Genomic DNA, 12,496 nt, shown 5'->3' on the forward strand with positions numbered 1-12,496 from the left:
CTATCAATGACTTATTGTGGGACCTGTCCCCAGACCCTGAGGCTCCCTGAGTTTGAATTCTGTTTTCTATAAAGTGAAGGAATTATATGTACCACAGTTTCTCAGTTAATTTCTGATTCTCAAATTTTATGTTTCTAATTTAAAGAGATAACTAAAATAGTCTTGGTATTTTATTAGCTGAGCTCTTCATCATTTCAGTTGAGAGTCATGCAGAAACCTGTCTTTCCTCCACAACTGCCCTTGTATTGAAAGTTTACTCATATATTAGCTGAAGCCACCACATCTATCAGTAAATGGAGAAAGAAGTTGGGGATTCAAGGGTTAGAACGTGGAAAATGGATTCCTTCAGTAATCAGGTATGATGAGAGAGTAGCTTACTAAAGTCAAGAATTTGAGGAAATAATGCCATTATCCAAATAAAAAGCTAGAAAATATTGTGAAAGGTACATTCATCAATAAAAGATATCCTTGAAAGGTATGTATGTATATACGAACACACACATAAGTTTTCCTTGAATTAAATCAAGCCATTGAGAAAAATTACACAGTGTCGTTGCTATTGAAACAATGTAGTAGTTTTATAACTTATTTTAGTAGTGATGACCTTATGTTTTTCAAGTATCTGTTTACAAATGATAGAGATGGTAAGTTTTAAAAAATTATCAATACAAATGATATGGGAATAGTTGTTGTAGTACTTTTTTCAAATGTAAAGTGGCTATGGTTCTATTTTCTGTATCTTGTCAGTATCAGTCATACCTCACAGTGTGATTCTTCTACACATAGAAGCATATCAGCAATGTTAAAGAAACCAGATTTTAATGATAAAATAAGCCATTAAAGTGTTACATGTGATGTGATAGACCTTTTTAATATATTTAATGAATTTTCACAATAAATGAAAAGCAAAAAGAGATACTTCTAGGAAAAAAATTTGTATGCTGATTAAAATATGAGCCTTATTTAAGTCTTTTGCAAACCAGTTGATTAGGCAGCTGACAGCAAAATAATATAATCTGCTAATCTGGCCAGGCGTGGTGGCTCGAGCCTGTAATCCCAGCACTTTGGGAGGCCGAGACAGGCAGATCACGAGGTCAGGAGATTGAGACCATCCTGGCTAACATGGTGAAACCCCGTCTCTACTAAAAAATACAAAAAACTAGCCGGGTGAGGTGGCGGGCACCTGTAGTCCCAGCTACTTGGGAGGCTGAGGCAGGAGAATGGCGTAAACCCGGGAGGCGGAGCTTGCAGTGAGCTGAGATCTGGCCACTGCACTCCAGCCTGGGTGACAGAGCGAGACTCCGTCTCAAAAAAAAAAAAAAAAAAAAAAACTCCTAATCTTGTTATGTCAGTTTCTTCCCTGACAACAGGTTACTTTTCTATAATTTTAAACAGTTAGGGAAAAACTTCCCTAAACAAAATAACATAACCTCTGTTAGATTTGTAACCATTTGATTTTATAAGCACCTTTTTTTTTGTTGTTTGTTTTTGTTTTTGTTTTATAGGCTAAAGAAGAAACAAGGGTTATCATTTTTAGCCACTAGAATTCTTAGAATCCTTCAGGTAGTTGGCAGGCAGGGAGGGAGCAGGATTAAGGCAAGTCTAGTGAGTTCAGACATTACAGAGGCTGGGAAGGTTTTTAGCCTTGGTGGACAAAAGCTGCCTTTTGGCTCTGGCATGAAGTCTGGCAAGTTACACCAGACTTGAGGTTCTTATTTCCTCTGATCAAAAGATTATGGTTCTCCTGCCTTCCTCTCCCTCCGCTGCCTCCCAAGTATGTGGCACAGTTGAGAAGGACCATTTCAAAGAAATAATGGGCATCTCTTATGAAAGACTTGTTGATGTATTAAATCCTTATATATCACTGAGAAATATGTCCCCCAGTGTTCTGTACAGACACTTGACTAGTAATGGAGATGGAAAACCATAGCTCTCACTCTGTAACATACTTCTCGGAGGAGCCAGAGCAGGGAAACATGGATCTTTCTCTGTCTTCTTGAAAGCCAGTATCAGTTTCAGCAGGAGTACAGATTTATAGCATCTCTTGTTTCCTTCAGTGTCTTCTGGGCCCTGAATAATACATTAACTGTCCCCTGTGTTAGGAATGTGGAGTTAAGATGCCGACCCTTTTGCCTCTCTGTATGATTATAACTTTCCTTTCATACTGAAGTCAAGATATGCTCAGTGCAGCCCTTCTTTGGGTCAGCCCCTGGAGAGCATTATGTGCCTCCTTTGACAGCTACGACGCCACGGACATCAGGTGTGCAGCCAGGGTCACCCTCTGAAGGATCAGTCACACATTTTTCAGTGCCGCTGTGATTTCAGTTTAGTAGCTTGTGGCTGCCATATAAAGATATCCTTCTAAGGTGAGTTTAATATGTCAATTCTCTTCTCCACCCAGTCAACACACATCAGTCTTAATCGTCGATATGCAGGTACCTTCCCACTGATGAATTTCATACAGTCAGCTCTTCCAGAAGTGTTCTTGTACTGTTCTTCTGAAGCAAAAGCTAGCATTTACACCATCAGTAGCATCTTCTTAAATGATCCAACACTCTGTCTTGTTGAAAATGTGCACATTTAAAAAATATTAATATATAGCAAATTCATTTTGTTTCATAATTCCATTCAAATTCTGGTAATGTTTTCATGGTTTGATTTTTATATTCTTTTGTATATTGTATTAAGACATTAACCTTTTTGTTTTTGTTTTGTTTTCACTTTAGGGGACACTTAACAAATCCACTAGTTCAAGAAGCTTAAAATCCCTTGACCCTGAAAACAGTGAAACTGAGTTAGAAAGGATTTTGCGTCGCAGAAAGGTGACAGCAGAAGCAGATAGCAGTAGTAAGCCGGTTTGAATTCTCCACAGTTCTTCTCTTCATCTCTGAAACATCTTCTTTTAAGTCTCTTTTAACATGAAACAAGCTTTTAAAAATTATTATTAAAATATTTATTTTTAATGTGAGTGAGAAGTATGGGATGGGTAAAGATATTTATGGATATCTCATAAGAACTCTTAGATATTTTTACTTATTGATATGTTTATTTATGTGTAGGTAACCAGGCATTTATAGATCTGCTTTGTTTAATGCAAGATGCCTTTGTGTAAAGACATTCCGGAAGAGTTTTGGCAACAATATAGCGTCAAATACGGGCTCTGGAGCCAGACCACCCAAGTTTGAGTCCTAGTTCTCTTGTATACTAGCTGGTTGCCCTTAAGCAAATTACTCAACCTCTTTGTGCCTCAGTTTCTTCATCTATAAAATGAGAATAATAAAAACACTGCTTCACAGGATTATTCTAAAGATTAAGTCAATACGTGAAAAATGCTTAGCAATGTGCATGGCATGAAATAAGCACACAATAATTAGTAGTTGCAGTAGAAATTACACATCAGTTACAAATGCAAGAAAATCATCCTTACTTTTTGTATCCCTTTAGCTTAATGTGCCTACTTGTGAACTGAGTGACTGGGAAATTCCAGCTCTGTCACCGACTATAATGTACCTACCATCTGAGCAAATCTCGAGCTCACAGTTTGTATTTGTGTGACATGAGGTCTGTATTAGGCCTCAAAATATTTCTAGAACTGTGCTTGTCTTCAGTGGTTTCATCAGCTCAGTCATGGGAATTAATGGAAACCTTTATGAGACTTCCCCTTGTGGCCAGGTAGGAGGCCGACTTCAAAAAACTACCTTAAAGTAAAATTAATCAGCAACCATGGCTAATGGGCTGAGGCTTCTAGATTGAGTTCAGTCAGCTTCAAGTAGTCTATCATAACAGTTTAAATCTGGAAAATACTGAGTCACATTGACTAAATTTAAGTAGCTAGAATATTAAAGATGGGTTTTTGAACATCAAGTTCTAATGTTCAGAGAGAGATTTACTCAGACAATTGAGTAAATTGATTCCTCGAATCCAGAGTGGCTTAATACCAACCAAACTTCTGTTATAAAAAGAGGAAACTTTTGTTTTCTTCTTTAAAAAAAAAAATCAACCATTCAGTTTTTAGGTTGGTTTGGAGGTTCTATTATTAAAATCTTACAAAGATTCTCCCCCCTAGTGTGCCCCCCAAAACAACTACCTCAGGAAAATTAAGGGGGTGCCACAGCATTTTTTTTCTTAGGATGGCTTTGCGAGCATTATGCAGCCTCCACGTAACATATAATCATTATTCATTTTGTGACTTAATCAGTGCTTGAGTCATCCTTTTCATCATTTCAGCCTTAAAGTGCTCATGTAAACACTGCTATTTTTAAGGACTTTGTGGATGTGCCATTTTAGTGCTCTGTCATTCACATTTTGTGTTTTGCCACTGGCTTTTTTGTTCCTCCAGAAACATTCTTACTTCACTCACAAATGTGGTCAAAATGTGCAACACTCACATTTCAGAGTTAGTTTTCAATGGAAGAAGTGAGCAAAGGTTTTTATTTTAGTTAATACGGAAATTTGAATATTTCAGAGTACAGAAAGGAACACATTTCGTGTACATGGTGGGAATCTTTCATTTTACGTATTATATTCCACCAATATACAAATATTTGTATTATTTTAGGGCAGTTAGAATAGAAAATACATATTCAGTAGAACCATTAATAAATGAATAGAAAAATGAGAACTCATTGGTGAGGTAGAGAGCAAATACATGCTAAGAGAGTGACTTGTAATTGAGTAGAAATTTCCTTTGAGCTTCCTAATAGCTAAAGCAAAAGAAAAAAAAGGAAGGAAACAAACTAACAAACTCTTATCATCTAAAAAGAAATCATACCATTTTTTAGGTGGTAAAAACATTTTTTTCTATTATCAAACTAGAGGTGGCTTTTACCATGTGAGTATTTTTACAAAGGCTGTGGAGCGACAAAGTGAAAATTCCAGGGGGGAACCTAAGGAAGAAAGTAAAGCCGCAGAGCTGCATGGGGGGAGTCAGGTAACAGAGGTGAGGAGTTGGATAGGTTGGTGTCTCAGGTACTTGAATCTCTGGGGTGGTTTTCTTCTGCCCACAAAGGCTTATGGGAGAGTAAATGTGAGGTCACCAGTAGAGAAAGGAAACATCAGAAGAGAGACAGCCTGAGAGTTTGCAGAGCTAAGATCTCAGGTTAATGGTTATCTTCCCCAGGGACAAAGGATGTTGTACCCTTTTCCTTAGGATTTTTCTTATGCATCTAACTGATGCTCCCTTATTTTACAGCCTTGTGGCCTACCAAACTAATATTTCAAAGAGCGGCAAGTGCCTCTTGGAGAACATTGGGCGGCTTAAACAGGATACAGTAATAATAATCTTAAACAGTGTACATTTTTTAAAATATCTCTTTGTACACAAGAAAAATATAAGAGCTGTAGCTTAGCTCACTACTCTCCTTCCTTTTTGCAGAAAATGTGTTGGTATATTCAGAAGCAGATCTTTCTTACAAGGACAGATTGTTTAAAGCTACCTAGTGTTGTAGTCAACGCTTATCCAAGGGCAGAATAGAGCTGATCAGAAGCAAATCTTGAGTTCAACTTCGTATTTATATTTTCAGGAACTCTAATATTAATTGATCTTTGTGTTCTGCCATTCTCTCTTAACTGCCACAGCTCCATGCAACATGAGGCTTGACATAGCTGGGAGGAAAAGGCCTTTTTTTTTTTCCCCCTCTGAGATGAAGTCTCTCTCTGTCACCCAGGCTGGAGTGCAGTGGCGTGATCTCGGCTCACTGTAACCTCTGCCTCCCGAGTTCAAGCGATACTTTTGCCTCAGCCTCCCATGTAGCTGGGATTATAGGCGCCCACCATCACACCCAGCTGATTTTTGTATTTTTAGTAGAGACAGAGTTTCACCATGTTGGCCAGGTTGGTCTCTGACTCCTGACCTCAGGCGATCTGCCTGCCTCAGCCTCCCAAAGTGCTGGGATTGCAGCATGAGCCACCACGCCCAGCCGGAAAAGGCCTTTTAAATCAAAATATCCAATAATGTCCAAACTTGTCTGCCTAGAGAGTATAGGTGAATTAAATAGGGAAGATAGAAACTAATGCTTTGTGAACTGGGGCTTCCACTAGAACAGAGAGGTCCTGTGTCACCTGCATAGAGCAAGGCTCAGAGAGGTGTCCAACAGAATGGGTTCACAAGTTTTTAGTCTCTCTTAGGTAGGTTTTTCAAATTAGACCTTCATTTTTAGAGCTGATATGTTACACTGTTATATTGAGTACATCAGGCACATTAAATCCAAATGTAAGAATAGCATTCCAGAGCTTAATACCAATAGTCAGGGATTAGCTAGCATTTTGGATTATACCCACTAGTACTTTCCATCTTAAGATGATCTGACATTTGTTAGGGATAGACACCCGAGTTTTGTACTCTTCTTCTGGCACATTTCAAGGTTATCCTCTCACTTTATTTCTAGAAATAGTCATTTAATTTGCATATTTGTGACTTATTTCATAAATCTCTTTGTTTTAAAAGCATTTTCCTTCTGAGGTTTCAAGAAGTACTTACTAGAATCATGCTTTGAGGAAAACTGACTAGGATAGAATCTTTCCACCTAAAATTAGGGACTGGCTTCAATGCCCAGAATTTTTAGATTGATATGCCAATAATTCCAGTAACATGTTTTATTACTGCCTTTAAATCCTGTCCTAAAGAGCAGAAAAGTCCAAAAGGTAAATAGCCAAACTCTTTCCCACTTAATTTTTATAATTTTGTGTCTGTGTTTTAAGAGGAAATAAATCCACTTACTTCTCATTCACATTAAAATGAAAATGTTCATAAAAGCTGTTTAATGCTCAAGAAGCCTTCATGAGCCTTTTAGAAAGAGCCTTTTGACATTATTCCGTTTTCTGTTTAAAATGCAGAGCTGAGTTTTGGGAAGAATTAACTCTTGAGAGGCGAAATGGTTCAAGTAGGGCTGTCAGAAAGCCATACTCTATGAGAGGAAAAGACTTTTCACAATTCCAGTATTACTAAGGAACCTGGTCAGTGAGGGAATTGTGGCCTGGGATTTTGTGTTTTCTTAAAGGTTTGTACGCAATTTCTCAGCGTGGTCCTGATAGATTGAAACATAGTAGTACCACCAAAGCACAGCAGATTTCCAACAAGAACATTTTCCAGCATGCTCTTGAAATTTTAACAAACGTGGCCTTTTCACTTCTTGAGGGATTTTCAGCTAATCTGTTTTTCAGTGCCATATTAATAAGCATCATACAGAATTATTAAACTTGAGGTATGTGTTTGGTTTTAAGGTCCAACTGGGATATTAGCAACCTCAGAGTCCAAATCCATGCCAGTGTTGGGTTCTGTATCCAGTGTAACAAAAACAGCCTTGAACAAGAAAACTCTGGAGGCAGAATTCAACAGCCCGTCCCCCCCAACACCTGAGCCAGGTGAAGGGCCCCGTAAATTGGAAGGATGCACAAGTTCCAAGGTTCCGTTTCAGTAAGTAACGATGCTCTTTACTAAGTGGTGTATAGAAGAATCTGTAATGACTAACTTGTGTGTTTCTTTGATTTGTTTCTCTTTAGAGAGATTTTGATTTGGCTCGCCAATGAATTCTCCTCTTCTTTTCATTTGATGGGCCAACTTTTCATTCTAGGCTCCTAGCTAAGAGATCTCATTCAGATCTAAAGCAAGTACCATGTACAAAGAGAATTACTTCCCCTAAACTGGTTTGGTAATCAGGTTCTTCTACACAAAGAATTGATCTGGATGATACAGACTCTGCATCAGGAGACACTTAATCAGTCTTCCAAGATTAAATACATAGATCATCCCTCTTAATGGTTCATGAGCAGCCCAAGAAGATACTAGATCTTTCAGAGGCTACTTAGAAGGGCATGTTTTTACAACCTTCTTTTCTGGTCTTCAGTTAAAGATGTGCCTAATATTGCTCTGTCCTGAAAATGAAAACATAGGATGTCAAGAGTTATCTGTGTAGACTTGCTTCAGAGTGGCCCTTTGATTGTCAGAGAGTTAATCCTGCTATTGAATGTGTTTCAGACAGATCTAGTGGAGGATCAGTTTGTTTTATAACAATGGCAGCTCTTTCTGAAATTAGTCTACAGTTTTGCTTTAGTTCTCTTGCCAGGATGTCAGCTAGTTTGTCACTTAAAGAAAAGGAAGAGGTGAGACAAATCAGATCAGCCGAATATTATAATCATGGTTAATTAAACCTCTGATTTCCTGTCCTATCAAGAGAGAAAGAACCCCTTTTTTGTAACTCTAGCTGTCTTAGCTTAAAAGGTGAAACCTGGACAAATGAAGTTGAAATTCAATTTGCATCTATTTTTGCCCACTGATATTTTCTTCCTGTCTTGCATTCTCTCATTGCTACTATTAACTTTTTTTTCTCTTCTGGAATGAATGGCCTTCTTTGCTGATTGACAGTTTTATCTAATTTCACTGTGTTTAAAAGCACATTTTCTCCTGTAGTCATGTGTTTCCTTTCTTTTGACTAGAGTCATTTGAACAGTTCTAACAGAAAGATGATCTATATTCATTCTTCATCTTTCCTATTAAATTTGTTTAACACCTAATTTGACATCAACAATCTGGCTACATTTGAACCAATATCCCGACACAAAAGCAATTTGGCTGAGACAAGTTAGTTTCTGATAAACGCTTCAGTGTGTGTGTATAGATTTTTTTCCTTTACCATTTTACACAGATAATCTGAATCAGAAAATACTGCAACTCCTTCTTCCTTTTGTCTGCCTTTTGTTCTCCAAAAGTAAGTGGAAATTACATTTCCAAGAAAGGAAATGAAATAATTGCAGGCCCAAGGTCTGCAAAATGTGTGTTGAATTGACAGTGAAAAGGATCCATGTGTTGACAGACACAGTTGTTAGAAGCCATAAAGGCAGATGTGAAGCTCAATTTATTTCTCATCTTGCTTGTTCAATGACTGCTTAAGAGACACATTCCAATTTAATTTATCTACTTAAAGCTCTAATACAAATACTGTGGACTGCTGTATTAACTTTTAAACTTTGTAACCTAATGCTCGATTATTTGGTTCTTGACATTCTTTAGCTAAATAAAATAACTGATGCTGTGTATTTTCATATTGACAGTAATTTATCAAATAAGAGCACCTTTCTGGAAAAATCAGTTTCTTAAGTATAATTAGACTATCCAGATTGAATCTGAGAATTCTATGTATGTATAGGGTAATTATTTACCCAGACAGGCACACTTCATTCGTTTATGTTTAAACCTTTTAATGACTAAAAGAAGTTTCACTTAAGGTAGTTACATGTAAGCTTTAACAGTTTGTATCATTTGTCAGAATCCCCTGAAACTGGCCTAGCTTCCAGGAATGAGAAGGGTTATTTTCAGTGCTGTTTCTGGCTGGCTTTGACTAATAAGTACTCTATTATACTAACCACATTGTCTTACTTTATAGACTTGGCCTGTCAAAGCACTTTGAAGTCGGGTCAGCAATTAATCAGTAAAATATTTCCTTTGCTTTTAAAAACTGTCTTTGCATTCTAGTAGTTACACTTCTGTTTCGATCTGTGGCAACACCACCGTTAGTGTTTCAGGTGAGTGACGCTATTGGCTTTTGACCTGAATCAAGGTCAAGGAAGGATGCCAATGACAGTCGGCTCTAATTCAGACATTACTGCCCCGACATATGTATGCATGTGCACTCGCTCTCTTTCACACTACCAGCCCCAGCCACCGTAACTTCCCTTCCCCCTCCCCTTTGGCCTCTTTGTCCCAGTACCACTTCACTCTAGGCCCTTCGCTGCCTGTTGCGGTCTTCTCTAAGAGCTGCATGGCTTACTCCCTCACCTCCATGGATGTGTTGCTCAAATGTTATCTTCTTAATGAGGCCTACCCTGGCTACCCTCTTCAAAATTGTAACTCCTCTTCCCTTAAGCTCTGATTCCCCCTTATCCTACATCGTTTCTCCCTAGAGCAGTTATCACCTTCTAACTTACTATATACTTTATTTATTATATTTATTGTTTTATTTTTTCTCTCCCCCGCTGGAATGTAAGCTCCATGAGGGTAAGAATTTTTTCCTGTTTTGTCTATTGGTGTGTCTTACACACATGGAACGATTCCTGCCATATGGTAGGCTTTCAATAAATTCTTTTTGAATAAATGAATGAATGAGCACATTTTCAGTATGAATAAAACAGTAGAGTATCAACTACAATACTCAATCAGCATTCTCCCATTATTCGATAGGCACATGATCTTGATATTAGAGGTTTTTGTTGGTTGGTTGGTTGATGGAATTATTTGGTTTTAACACATTTTTTTAAATGCCTGGAAACCATTTATATTCAGCTCAGTCTTGCATATCTCTTTTGCCATTGTACCTACTCCAAATTAAGTTACCAGAGACAACAGAATACCCAGTTGTAAAAGAAAGATTCAGCTGTGCTCACTTGATTGGCCTCAGGTGGGACAGGAAAGTTTTGAAAACTGCCAAGAAATGTTTTAAGTGTAAAGGTAGAGACAAAGATGTTTTCTGCGTAAGATTTTCACTTAACCAGAAAATTAAATAACGTCACACTATACCTACAAAGTTTTTTTTCTTTTAATAAATTCCTAAAATCAACATATGTATAGATTCCATATAATTGAGTAACTCTTCTCTGGTAAATTATAAAGTCAAAGGTATACTGATTTATTTCCTAGGGACCTATAAGAAGGCAAGAAACACTTTTAATGGTTAATTATAAGGATTAATTAAAATTAATGTTCTTGTCACCAACATATGCAAAGCAAGGGTTTTTTTTGTTTGTTTTTAAGAAAAAAGAAGAAAAAGGAAAAAATAATCAGGGCTTGGGAAAGCCTAAGTTATTCTGTTTCTATTTTAATAATAGCTTCAAAATGTGTCCTGTTAATTATTTCTAATAAGTATATACCATCTAATCCTAGTATCTTAAATCTCACAGTGAATGTGAATGTTATGAATTCCAATTGGTTGTAATTTAGATCAGAATTATGCTCATCATGTCCCTTTATGCTATAAGAGGTAAAGGGCTGGCCAGGCACATTAAGTGCAAACCTCATTTTTGCTTTCATGCTCTTTCTGTTGATTAAGATTAAATCCGATAATGTTAAAATATAGTAAGATATTTTATTCACTGATTCAGGCCAATGAATGGGTGGGAATCAAAGAGAGAAAATTCTAAATTATAGAATTTTTTTTTTTTTTTTTGAGATGTAGTCTTGCTTTCTCCCAGGCTGGAGTGCAATGGCATGATCTCGGCTCACTGCAACCTCAGCCACCCGAGTTCAAGCGATTCTCCTGCTCAGCCTTCCAAGTAGGTGGGATTACAGGCACCCGCTACCAAGTCCAGCTAATTTTTGTAGTTTTGGTAGAGACAGGGTTTTACCATGTTGGTCAGGCTGATCTCGAACTCTTGACCTCAGGTGATCCATCCCCCTTGACCTCCCAAAGTGCTGGGATTACAGGCGTGAGCCACCACGCCTGGCCTAAATTACAGAATTTTTAAAAGAAACTCTTTTACTTTCAGACAGCTATAATACCTGGCCATAAAATAATTAAGTGTTGCCCAGGGTCAGAAAAACAATGATTTGTATTTTAATCAATAAAAGCCTGTAGACAGGACAAGGAGTAACAAGGAAACAATGTAATTCATTTTCTAAGCCAGTGCCTGTCCACATATGCACAGGGTGGAAAGCAGCATCCAGTTATTTCCAAGACTCGAACTCTAAAATCAGACAGAGTAGGGTTCAGATCCTGGGTCTGCTGTTTAGATATTTGTGACCCTGGGAAAGTTACGTAATCTATGACTGAATTTCCTGCTGTGTAAATTGACGGTAGGAATGCCTGCCCTGTAGGATTGTCAAGTAAATAAGATCATATAGGAAAAGCATTTCAATAAATTACTTTCCTATCTTATCTTACAGTTATAATGCTGGGATAATGGATCATCAAGGACCAAAGCTAAGACACTAGACCCCCTGGGTTTTTGACTGGGCCAGATGACTTGGACAAGTCGTTTAACCTCTCTGTGTTTTGTTTTCTTTTTGTTGTGTTTCTTCTAATCTAAAATCGAGGCAAGTAGATTATGTACTGTACAGAGTCCTTTTCAGCTTTCGAATCCCAGTAATTCCTAGCAAATGTGTTCACTTGGTAAAGCTGTTCACAATTAGGATAAGGAGTAAGAGGCACATATTTCCTAGTTACATGTCTCTCATTATAGTTTTTATAGAAAAACACAAACCCAGAAATGTAAAATAATTAATTTTTAAAATACATCCTCAGAACTGACAAGTCCAAATCAAAATGACTGACTATTATCTTCTAGAGTAGTACTCTCAGGGGTCAGCCCTTCACTATTGCCCCAAGTGCTTTTAGAGGTTAGAAGTACCTGATCACAGGCCAGGCATGGTGGCTTACACCTATAATCCCAGCACTTTGGGAGGTTGAGGCAGGCGGATCACTTGAGGTCAGGAGTTTGAGACCAGCTGGGCCAACATGGCAAAACCCTATCTCTACTAAAAATACAAAAATTAGTCGGGCGTGGTGGT

The 12,496-nt window shown here is 37.7% G+C and overlaps 1 protein-coding gene across 5 annotated transcripts in view; it reads left to right on the top strand.

The window, feature by feature from the left end:
- Positions 1-12,496, top strand: part of KIAA1598 (KIAA1598 ortholog) — a 121,759-nt gene that overhangs the window by 96,107 nt on the left and 13,156 nt on the right. For 3 of the 5 annotated variants that reach the window (XM_011927812.1, XM_011927814.1, XM_011927813.1), the window contains 2 exons: positions 2,727-2,847; positions 7,222-7,414. The exons of 1 other annotated variant lie outside the window; for it this stretch is intronic. In XM_011927812.1, coding sequence (XP_011783202.1) covers positions 2,727-2,847; positions 7,222-7,414 — 314 coding nt within the window. Of the gene's footprint in view, positions 1-2,726; positions 2,848-7,221; positions 7,415-8,642; positions 9,219-12,496 lie in introns of those variants that run through there. One more of the 5 variants, XM_011927815.1, reaches the window with a different exon arrangement.

This window comes from Colobus angolensis, unplaced genomic scaffold, assembly GCF_000951035.1.
Source record: "Colobus angolensis palliatus isolate OR3802 unplaced genomic scaffold, Cang.pa_1.0 Scaffold75, whole genome shotgun sequence".
Lineage (NCBI taxonomy): Eukaryota > Metazoa > Chordata > Mammalia > Primates > Cercopithecidae > Colobus > Colobus angolensis.